This window comes from Oncorhynchus keta, chromosome 19, assembly GCF_023373465.1.
Source record: "Oncorhynchus keta strain PuntledgeMale-10-30-2019 chromosome 19, Oket_V2, whole genome shotgun sequence".
Taxonomy (NCBI): domain Eukaryota; kingdom Metazoa; phylum Chordata; class Actinopteri; order Salmoniformes; family Salmonidae; genus Oncorhynchus; species Oncorhynchus keta.
Window position 1 is genome coordinate 26,444,669 of NC_068439.1, and position 14,846 is coordinate 26,459,514.

The following is a 14,846-nucleotide window of genomic DNA, read 5'->3' on the forward strand; positions in this document are numbered from 1 at the left end:
TCACTCTGGCTTTCTACTCCAATTTCAAAGCTCTCTGGTCTGAGTGTGCCAGAGTGCAGAATAACTGATGAATTTACAAATGCGCAACACCCGTTGAATATGGACGGTGTCATTAAACATTGGCAAAATTGTGTAATTAAATTGTTTCCAGCAGCACTAATGCTCTAGACAGCATGAAAACAGCCTAACCAGCTCTGCTAGGGCGAATAAAATGGTCAGAGTGAGGTGTTCTCTCATTTGTTTCTGGAAGTTGCTAGCAAGCTAGCCAAAGTTAGCCAGTTAGCTTGGGTGCTTGACAGCTGTTGTGAGGTCAGAGCACAGATCAACCCTACTCCAGTGTGCGCTCCGAACACTCCGAGAGCAAAACAATCTGTCAATGCTCGCAATTTACGAACAAACCCAAAGTGCACTTTGAACAACAGGAGGCAACTTATAAATGCACACTTTGTGGGGAAAGATCCATCATTAACACTTTCCTCTCTTCTCTTCAGGAAAGCTGTGGCGCAGGAGAACCGTGCTCCAGGTGCCCCAGGGTGATGGGCGATCCTGCCCCCCTCAGAGGGAACAGTGGAAGCCTTGCCCTGTCAGACCCTGCTACCAATGGAGATACAGCTCCTGGTCCGAATGCAAGTCTGAGGTGAGGTGTCTCTCTCTCTCTCTCTCTCTCTCTCTCTCTCTCTCTCTCTCTCTCTCTCTCTCTCTCTCTCTCTCTCTCTCTCTCTCTCTCTCTCTTTCTCTCTCTTTCTCTCTCTTTCTCTCTCTTTCTCTCTCTTTCTCTCTCTTTCTCTCTCTTTCTGTTTTATGGTCAGAGTGCAAGTCAGAGGTAAGACCATTCAAAACCATTCAAGACCATTTCATCGTCATCCACAGATTCCCCTTTCTGTTATCCATTATTTTTCTTCAGCAATAACGAAAAATGACATGTTCACCCAATATAAGATAATATGTTCACCCCATACCCAATATAAAATAATATGTTCACCCCAATATAACAATAATATGTTCACCCCATACCCAATATAACAATAATATGTTCACCCCAATATAACAATAATATGTTCCCCCCAATATAACAATAATATGTTCACCCCATACCCAATATAACAATAATATGTTCACCCCAATATAAAAATAATATGTTCACCCCAATATAACAATAATATGTTCACCCCATACCCAATATAACAATAATATGTTCACCCCAATATAACAATAATATGTTCACCCCAATATAACAATAATATGTTCACCCCAATATAACAATAATATGTTCACCCCATACCCAATATAACAATAATATGTTCACCCCATACCCAATATAACAATAATATGTTCACCCCAATATAACAATAATATGTTCACCCCATACCCAATATAACAATAATATGTTCACCCCATACCCAATATAACAATAATATGTTCACCCCATACCCAATATAACAATAATATGTTCACCCCAATATAACAATAATATGTTCACCCCATACCCAATATAACAATAATATGTTCACCCCATACCCAATATAACAATAATATGTTCACCCCATACCCAATATAACAATAATATGTTCACCTCATACCCAATATAACAATAATATGTTCACCCCATACCCAATATAACAATAATATGTTCACCCCATACCCAATATAACAATAATATGTTCACCCCATACCCAATATAACAATAATATGTTCACCCCATACCCAATATAACAATAATATGTTCACCCCATACCCAATATAACAATAATATGTTCACCCCATACCCAATATAACAATAATATGTTCACCCCATACCCAATATAACAATAATATGTTCACCCCATACCCAATATAACAATAATATGTTCACCCCATACCCAATATAACAATAATATGTTCACCCCATACCCAATATAAAATAATATGTTCACCCCATACCCAATATAACAATAATATGTTCACCCCATACCCAATATAACAATAATATGTTCACCCCATACCCAATATAACAATAATATGTTCACCCCATACCCAATATAACAATAATATGTTCACCCCATACCCAATATAACAATAATATGTTCACCCCATACCCAATATAAAATAATATGTTCACCCCATACCCAATATAACAATAATATGTTCACCCCATACCCAATATAACAATAATATGTTCACCCCATACCCAATATAACAATAATATGTTCACCCCATACCCAATATAACAATAATATGTTCACCCCATACCCAATATAACAATAATATGTTCACCCCATACCCAATATAACAATAATATGTTCACCCCATACCCAATATAACAATAATATGTTCACCCCATACCCAATATAACAATAATATGTTCACCCCATACCCAATATAACAATAATATGTTCACCCCAATATAACAATAATATGTTCACCCCATACCCAATATAACAATAATATGTTCACCCCATACCCAATATAACAATAATATATTTCATACCCAATATAACAATAATATGTTCACCCCATACCCAATATAACAATAATATGTTCACCCCATACCCAATATAACAATAATATGTTCACCCCATACCCAATATAACAATAATATGTTCACCCCATACCCAATATAACAATAATATGTTCACCCCATACCCAATATAACAATAATATGTTCACCCAATATAACAATACCCAATATAACAATAATATGTTCACCCCAATATAACAATAATATGTTCACCCCAATATAACAATAATATGTTCACCCCATACCCAATATAACAATAATATGTTCACCCCATACCCAATATAACAATAATATGTTCACCTCATACCCAATATAACAATAATATGTTCACCCCATACCCAATATAACAATAATATGTTCACCCCATACCCAATATAACAATAATATGTTCACCCCAATATAACAATAATATGTTCACCCCAAATATAACAATAATATGTTCACCCCATACCCAATATAACAATAATATGTTCACCCCATATATAACAATAATATGTTCACCTCATACCCAATATAACAATAATATGTTCACCCCATACCCAATATAACAATAATATGTTCACCCCATACCCAATATAACAATAATATGTTCACCCCATACCCAATATAACAATAATATGTTCACCCCATACCCAATATAACAATAATATGTTCACCCCATACCCAATATAACAATAATATGTTCACCCCATACCCAATATAACAATAATATGTTCACCCCATACCCAATATAACAATAATATGTTCACCCCATACCCAATATAACAATAATATGTTCACCCCATACCCAATATAACAATAATATGTTCACCCCATACCCAATATAACAATAATATGTTCACCACCATACCCAATATAACAATAATATGTTCACCCCATACCCAATATAACAATAATATGTTCACCCCATACCCAATATAACAATAATATGTTCACCCAATATAACAATAATATGTTCACCTCATACCCAATATAACAATAATATGTTCACCCCATACCCAATATAACAATAATATGTTCACCCCATACCCAATATAACAATAATATGTTCACCCCCCAATATAACAATAATATGTTCACCCCATACCCAATATAACAATAATATGTTCACCCCAATATAACAATAATATGTTCACCCCAATATAACAATAATATGTTCACCCCATACCCAATATAACAATAATATGTTCACCCCATACCCAATATAACAATAATATGTTTACCCCATACCCAATATAACAATAATATGTTCACCCCATACCCAATATAACAATAATATGTTCCAATATAACAATAATATGTTCACCCCAATATAACAATAATATGTTCACCCCATACCCAATATAAAATAATATGTTCACCCCAATAGAACAATAATATGTTCACCCCATACCCAATATAACAATAATATGTTCACCCAATACCCAATATAACAATAATATGTTCACCCCATACCCAATATAACAATAATATGTTCACCTCATACCCAATATAACAATAATATGTTCACCCCATACCCAATATAACAATAATATGTTCACCCCAATATAACAATAATATGTTCACCCCAATATAACAATAATATGTTCACCCCATACCCAATATAACAATAATATGTTCACCCCAATATAACAATAATATGTTCACCCCAATATAACAATAATATGTTCACCCCATACCCAATATAACAATAATATGTTCACCCCATACCCAATATAACAATAATATGTTCACCCCATACCCAATATAACAATAATATGTTCACCCCATACCCAATATAACAATAATATGTTCACCCCATACCCAATATAACAATAATATGTTCACCTCATACCCAATATAACAATAATATGTTCACCCCATACCCAATATAACAATAATATGTTCACCCCATACCCAATATAACAATAATATGTTCACCCCATACCCAATATAAAATAATATGTTCACCCCATACCCAATATAAAATAATATGTTCACCCCATACCCAATATAAAATAATATGTTCACCCCATACCCAATATAACAATAATATGTTCACCCCATACCCAATATAACAATAATATGTTCACCCCATACCCAATATAACAATAATATGTTCACCCCATACCCAATATAACAATAATATGTTCACCCCATACCCAATATAACAATAATATGTTCACCCCATACCCAATATAACAATAATATGTTCACCCCATACCCAATATAACAATAATATGTTCACCCCATACCCAATATAACAATAATATGTTCACCCCATACCCAATATAACAATAATATGTTCACCCCATACCAATATAACAATAATATGTTCACCCCATACCCAATATAACAATAATATGTTCACCCCATACCCAATATAACAATAATATGTTCACCCCATACCCAATATAACAATAATATGTTCACCCCATACCCAATATAACAATAATATGTTCACCCCATACCCAATATAACAATAATATGTTCACCCCATACCCAATATAACAATAATATGTTCACCCCATACCCAATATAACAATAATATGTTCACCCCCCAATATAACAATAATATGTTCACCCCATACCCAATATAACAATAATATGTTCACCCCATACCCAATATAACAATAATATATGTTCACCTCATACCCAATATAACAATAATATGTTCACCCCATACCCAATATAACAATAATATGTTCACCCCATACCCAATATAACAATAATATGTTCACCCCATACCCAATATAACAATAATATGTTCACCCCATACCCAATATAACAATAATATGTTCACCCCAATATAACAAAAATATGTTCACCCCATACCAATATAAAATAATATGTTCACCCCATACCCAATATAACAATAATATGTTCACCCATACCCAATATAACAAAAATATGTTCACCCCAATATAAAATAATATGTTCACCCCATACCCAATATAACAATAATATGTTCACCCCAATATAACAAAAATATGTTCACCCCAATATAAAATAATATGTTCACCCCATACCCAATATAACAATAATATGTTCACCCCATACCCAATATAACAATAATATGTTCACCCCATACCCAATATAACAATAATATGTTCACCCCATACCCAATATAACAATAATATGTTCACCCCATACCCAATATAACAATAATATGTTCACCCCATACCCAATATAACAATAATATGTTCACCCCATACCCAATATAACAATAATATGTTCACCCCATACCCAATATAACAATAATATGTTCACCCCATACCCAATATAACAATAATATGTTCACCCCACCCCATACCCAATATAACAATAATATGTTCACCTCATACCCAATATAACAATAATATGTTCACCTCATACCCAATATAACAATAATATGTTCACCTACCCAATATAACATACCCAATATAACAATAATATGTTCACCCCATACCCAATATAAAATAATATGTTCACCCCATACCCAATATAACAATAATATGTTCACCCCATACCCAATATAACAATAATATGTTCACCCCAATATAACAAAATATGTTCACCCCATACCCAATATAAAATAATATGTTCACCCCATACCCAATATAACAATAATATGTTCACCCCATACCCAATATAACAATAATATGTTCACCCCATACCCAATATAACAATAATATGTTCACCCCATACCCAATATAACAATAATATGTTCACCCCATACCCAATATAACAATAATATGTTCACCCCATACCCAATATAACAATAATATGTTCACCCCATACCCAATATAACAATAATATGTTCACCCCATACCCAATATAAAATAATATGTTCACCCCATACCCAATATAACAATAATATGTTCACCTCATACCCAATATAACAATAATATGTTCACCTCATACCCAATATAACAATAATATGTTCACCTCATACCCAATATAACAATAATATGTTCACCCCATACCCAATATAACAATAATATGTTCACCCCATACCCAATATAACAATAATATGTTCACCTCATACCCAATATAACAATAATATGTTCACCCCATACCCAATATAACAATAATATGTTCACCCCATACCCAATATAACAATAATAATAATTCACCCCATACCCAATATAACAATAATATGTTCACCCCATACCCAATATAACAATAATATGTTCACCCAATAATATGTTCCCCCAATATAACAATAATATGTTCACCCCAATATAACAATAATATGTTCACCCCATACCCAATATAACAATAATATGTTCACCCCATACCAATAATATGTTCACAATATAACAATAATATGTTCACCCCATATATAACAATAATATGTTCACCCATACCCAATATAACAATAATATGTTCACCCCCCAATATAACAATAATATGTTCACCCCATACCCAATATAACAATAATATGTTCACCCCATACCCAATATAACAATAATATGTTCACCCCAATATAACAATAATATGTTCACCCCATACCCAATATAACAATAATATGTTCACCCCAATATAACAATAATATGTTCACCCCATACCCAATAATATGTTCACACCCCAATATAACAATAATATGTTCACCCCATACCCAATATAACAATAATATGTTCACCCCATACCCAATATAACAATAATATGTTCACCCCATACCCAATATAACAATAATATGTTCACCCCATACCCAATATAACAATAATATGTTCACCCCATACCCAATATAACAATAATATGTTCACCCCAATATAACAATAATATGTTCACCCCATACCCAATATAACAATAATATGTTCACCCCATACCCAATATAACAATAATATGTTCACCCCATACCCAATATAACAATAATATGTTCACCTCATACCCAATATAACAATAATATGTTCACCCCATACCCAATATAACAATAATATGTTCACCCCAATATAACAATAATATGTTCACCCCATACCCAATATAACAATAATATGTTCACCCCAATATAACAATAATATGTTCACCCCATACCCAATATAACAATAATATGTTCACCCCATACCCAATATAACAATAATATGTTCACCCCATACCCAATATAACAATAATATGTTCACCCCATATAACAATAATATGTTCCCAATATAACAATAATATGTTCACCCCATACCCAATATAACAATAATATGTTCACCCCATACCCAATATAACAATAATATGTTCACCCCATACCCAATATAACAATAATATGTTCACCCCATACCCAATATAACAATAATATGTTCACCCCATACCCAATATAACAATAATAATATGTTCACCCCATACCCAATATAACAATAATATGTTCACCTCATACCCAATATAACAATAATATGTTCACCCCATACCCAATATAACAATAATATGTTCACCCCATACCCAATATAACAATAATATGTTCACCCCATACCCAATATAACAATAATATGTTCACCCCATACCCAATATAACAATAATATGTTCACCTCATACCCAATATAACAATAATATGTTCACCCCATACCCAATATAACAATAATATGTTCACCCCATACCCAATATAACAATAATATGTTCACCCCATACCCAATATAACAATAATATGTTCACCCCATACCCAATATAACAATAATATGTTCACCCCATACCCAATATAACAATAATATGTTCACCCCATACCCAATATAACAATAATATGTTCACCCCATACCCAATATAACAATAATATGTTCACCCCATACCCAATATAACAATAATATGTTCACCCCATACCCAATATAACAATAATATGTTCACCCCATACCCAATATAACAATAATATGTTCACCCCATACCCAATATAACAATAATATGTTCATACCCAATATAACAATAATATGTTCCCAATATAACAATAATATGTTCACCCCATACCCAATATAACAATAATATGTTCACCCCATACCCAATATAACAATAATATGTTCACCCCATACCCAATATAACAATAATATGTTCACCCCATACCCAATATAACAATAATATGTTCACCCCATACCCAATATAACAATAATATGTTCACCCCATACCCAATATAACAATAATATGTTCACCCCATACCCAATATAACAATAATATGTTCCCAATATAACAATAATATGTTCACCCCATACCCAATATAACAATAATATGTTCACCCCAATATAACAATAATATGTTCCAATATAACAATAATATGTTCACCCCATACCCAATATAACAATAATATGTTCACCCCATACCCAATATAACAATAATATGTTCACCCCATACCCAATATAACAATAATATGTTCACCCCATACCCAATATAACAATAATATGTTCACCCCATACCCAATATAACAATAATATGTTCACCCCCCAATATAACAATAATATGTTCACCCCATACCCAATATAACAATAATATGTTCACCTCATACCCAATATAACAATAATATGTTCACCATACCCAATATAACAATAATATGTTCACCCCATACCCAATATAACAATAATATGTTCACCCCATACCCAATATAACAATAATATGTTCACCCCATACCCAATATAACAATATAACAATAATATGTTCACCCCATACCCAATATAACAATAATATGTTCACCCCATACCCAATATAACAATAATATGTTCACCCCATACCCAATATAACAATAAATATGTTCAATATAACAATAATATGTTCACCCCATACCCAATATAACAATAATATGTTCACCCCATACCCAATATAACAATAATATGTTCACCCCATACCCAATATAACAATAATATGTTCACCCCATACCCAATATAACAATAATATGTTCACCCCATACCCAATATAACAATAATATGTTCACCCAATATAACAATAATATGTTCACATACCCAATATAACAATAATATGTTCACCCCATACCCAATATAACAATAATATGTTCACCCCATACCCAATATAACAATAATATGTTCACCCCATACCCAATATAACAATAATATGTTCACCCCATACCCAATATAACAATAATATGTTCACCTCATACCCAATATAACAATAATATGTTCACCCCAATAATATGTTCACCCCATACCCAATATAACAATAATATGTTCACCCCATACCCAATATAACAATAATATGTTCACCCCATACCCAATATAACAATAATATGTTCACCCCATACCCAATATAACAATAATATGTTCACCCCATACCCAATATAACAATAATATGTTCACCCCATACCCAATATAACAATAATATGTTCACCCCATACCCAATATAACAATAATATGTTCACCCCATACCCAATATAACAATAATATGTTCACCCCATACCCAATATAACAATAATATGTTCACCCCATACCCAATATAACAATAATATGTTCACCCCATACCCAATATAACAATAATATGTTCACCCCATACCCAATATAACAATAATATGTTCACCCCATACCCAATATAACAATAATATGTTCACCCCATACCCAATATAACAATAATATGTTCACCCCATACCCAATATAACAATAATATGTTCACCCCATACCCAATATAACAATAATATGTTCACCCCATACCCAATATAACAATAATATGTTCACCCCATACCCAATATAACAATAATATGTTCACCCCATACCCAATATAACAATAATATGTTCACCCCATACCCAATATAACAATAATATGTTCACCCCATACCCAATATAACAATAATATGTTCACCCCATACCCAATATAACAATAATATGTTCACCCCATACCCAATAATATGTTCAACCCAATATAACAATAATATGTTCACCCCATACCCAATATAACAATAATATGTTCACCCCATACCCAATATAACAATAATATGTTCACCCCATACCCAATATAACAATAATATGTTCACCCCATACCCAATATAACAATAATATGTTCACCCCATACCCAATATAACAATAATATGTTCACCCCATACCCAATATAACAATAATATGTTCACCCCATACCCAATATAACAATAATATGTTCACCCCATACCCAATATAACAATAATATGTTCACCCCATACCCAATATAACAATAATATGTTCACCCCATACCCAATATAACAATAATATGTTCACCCCATACCCAATATAACAATAATATGTTCACCCCATACCCAATATAACAATAATATGTTCACCCCATACCCAATATAACAATAATATGTTCACCCCATACCCAATATAACAATAATATGTTCACCCCAATATAACAATAATATGTTCACCCCAATATAACCCAATATAACAATAATATGTTCACCCATATATAACAATAATATGTTCACCCCATACCCAATATAACAATAATATGTTCACCCCATACCCAATATAACAATAATATGTTCACCCCATACCCAATATAACAATAATATGTTCACCTCATACCCAATATAACAATAATATGTTCACCCCATACCCAATATAACAATAATATGTTCACCCCATACCCAATATAACAATAATATGTTCACCCCATACCCAATATAACAATAATATGTTCACCCCATACCCAATATAACAATAATATGTTCACCCCATACCCAATATAACAATAATATGTTCACCCCATACCCAATAATATGTTCTTTACCCCACAATATAACAATATATGTTCACCCCATACCCAATATAACAATAATATGTTCACCCCATACCCAATATAACAATAATATGTTCACCCCATACCCAATATAACAATAATATGTTCACCCCATACCCAATATAACAATAATATGTTCACCCCATACCCAATATAACAATAATATGTTCACCCCATACCCAATATAACAATAATATGTTCACCCCATACCCAATATAACAATAATATGTTCACCCCATACCCAATATAACAATAATATGTTCACCCCATACCCAATATAACAATAATATGTTCACCCCATACCCAATATAACAATAATATGTTCACCCCATACCCAATATAACAATAATATGTTCACCCCATACCCAATATAACAATAATATGTTCACCCCATACCCAATATAAAATAATATGTTCACCTCATACCCAATATAACAATAATATGTTCACCCCATACCCAATATAACAATAATATGTTCACCCCATACCCAATATAACAATAATATGTTCACCCCATACCCAATATAACAATAATATGTTCACCCCATACCCAATATAACAATAATATGTTCACCCCCCAATATAACAATAATATGTTCCCCCAAATATAACAATAATATGTTCACCCCATACCCAATATAACAATAATATGTTCACCCCATACCCAATATAACAATAATATGTTCACCCCATACCCAATATAACAATAATATGTTCACCCCATACCCAATATAACAATAATATGTTCACCCCATACCCAATATAACAATAATATGTTCACCCCATACCCAATATAACAATAATATGTTCACCCCATACCCAATATAACAATAATATGTTCACCCCATACCCAATATAACAATAATATGTTCATAACAATAATATGTTCACCCATACCCAATATAACAATAATATGTTCACCCCATATAACAATAATATGTTCCCCAATATAACAATAATATGTTCACCCCATACCCAATATAACAATAATATGTTCACCCCATACCCAATATAACAATAATATGTTCACCCCATACCCAATATAACAATAATATGTTCACCTCATACCCAACATAACAATAATATGTTCACCCCATACCCAATATAACAATAATATGTTCACCCATACCCAATATAACAATAATATGTTCCCCCAATATAACAATAATATGTTCACCCCATACCCAATATAACAATAATATGTTCACCCCATACCCAATATAAAATAATATGTTCACCCCATACCCAATATAACAATAATATGTTCACCCCATACCCAATATAACAATAATATGTTCACCCCCATACCCAATATAACAATAATATGTTCACCCCATACCCAATATAACAATAATATGTTCACCCCAATATAACAATAATATGTTCACCCCATACCCAATATAACAATAATATGTTCAATAATAATATAACAATAATATGTTCACCCCATACCCAATATAACAATAATATGTTCACCCCATACCCAATATAACAATAATATGTTCACCCCATACCCAATATAACAATAATATGTTCACCCCATACCCAATATAACAATAATATGTTCACCCCATACCCAATATAACAATAATATGTTCACCCCATACCCAATATAACAATAATATGTTCACCCCATACCCAATATAACAATAATATGTTCACCCCATACCCAATATAACAATAATATGTTCACCCCATACCCAATATAAAATAATATGTTCACCCCATACCCAATATAACAATAATATGTTCACCCCATACCCAATATAACAATAATATGTTCACCCCATACCCAATATAACAATAATATGTTCACCCCATACCCAATATAACAATAATATGTTCACCCCATACCCAATATAACAATAATATGTTCACCCCATACCCAATATAACAATAATATGTTCACCCCATACCCAATATAACAATAATATGTTCACCCCATACCCAATATAACAATAATATGTTCACCCCATACCCAATATAACAATAATATGTTCACCCCATACCCAATATAACAATAATATGTTCACCCCATACCCAATATAAAATAATATGTTCACCCCAATATAACAATAATATGTTCACCCCATACCCAATATAACAATAATATGTTCACCCCAATATAACAATAATATGTTCACCCCATACCCAATATAACAATAATATGTTCACCCCATACCCAATATAACAATAATATGTTCACCCCATACCCAATATAACAATAATATGTTCACCCCATACCCAATATAACAATAATATGTTCACCCCATACCCAATATAACAATAATATGTTCACCCCATACCCAATATAACAATAATATGTTCACCCCATACCCAATATAACAATAATATGTTCACCCCATACCCAATATAACAATAATATGTTCACCCCATACCCAATATAACAATAATATGTTCACCCCATACCCAATATAACAATAATATGTTCCCCATACCCAATATAACAATAATATGTTCACCTCATACCCAATATAACAATAATATGTTCACCCCATACCCAATATAACAATAATATGTTCACCCCATACCCAATATAACAATAATATGTTCACCCCATACCCAATATAACAATAATATGTTCACCCCATACCCAATATAACAATAATATGTTCACCCCATACCCAATATAACAATAATATGTTCACCCCATACCCAATATAACAATAATATGTTCACCCCATACCCAATATAACAATAATATGTTCACCCCATACCCAATATAACAATAATATGTTCATGTTCACCCAATATAACAATAATATGTTCACCCCATACCCAATATAACAATAATATGTTCACCCCATACCCAATATAACAATAATATGTTCACCCCAATATAACAATAATATGTTCACCCCATACCCAATATAACAATAATATGTTCACCCCATACCCAATATAACAATAATATGTTCACCCCATACCCAATATAACAATAATATGTTCACCCCATACCCAATATAACAATAATATGTTCACCCCAATATAACAATAATATGTTCACCCCATACCCAATATAACAATAATATGTTCACCCCATACCCAATATAACAATAATATGTTCACCCCATACCCAATATAACAATAATATGTTCACCCCATACCCAATATAACAATAATATGTTCACCCCATACCCAATATAACAATAATATGTTCACCCCATACCCAATATAACAATAATATGTTCACCCCATACCCAATATAACAATAATATGTTCACCCCAATATATAACAATAATATGTTCACCTCATACCCAATATAACAATAATATGTTCACCCCATACCCAATATAACAATAATATGTTCACCCCATACCCAATATAACAATAATATGTTCACCCCATACCCAATATAACAATAATATGTTCACCCCATACCCAATATAACAATAATATGTTCACCCCATACCCAATATAACAATAATATGTTCACCCCATACCCAATATAACAATAATATGTTCACCCCATACCCAATATAACAATAATATGTTCACCCCATACCCAATATAACAATAATATGTTCACCCCATACCCAATATAACAATAATATGTTCACCCCAATATAACAATAATATGTTCCCATACCCATATAACAATAATATGTTCACCCATACCCAATATAACAATAATATGTTCACCCCATACCCAATATAACAATAATATGTTCACCCCATACCCAATATAAC

The 14,846-nt window shown here is 32.2% G+C and overlaps 1 protein-coding gene across 1 annotated transcript in view; it reads left to right on the forward strand.

Moving 5' to 3' along the window:
- Window positions 1-14,846, forward strand: part of LOC118373476 (thrombospondin type-1 domain-containing protein 7A-like) — a 213,866-nt gene that overhangs the window by 155,365 nt on the left and 43,655 nt on the right. Inside the window, exon 21 of the mRNA XM_052470109.1 lies at window positions 492-637. Coding sequence (XP_052326069.1) covers window positions 492-637 — 146 coding nt within the window. The remainder of the gene's footprint in view (window positions 1-491; window positions 638-14,846) is intronic.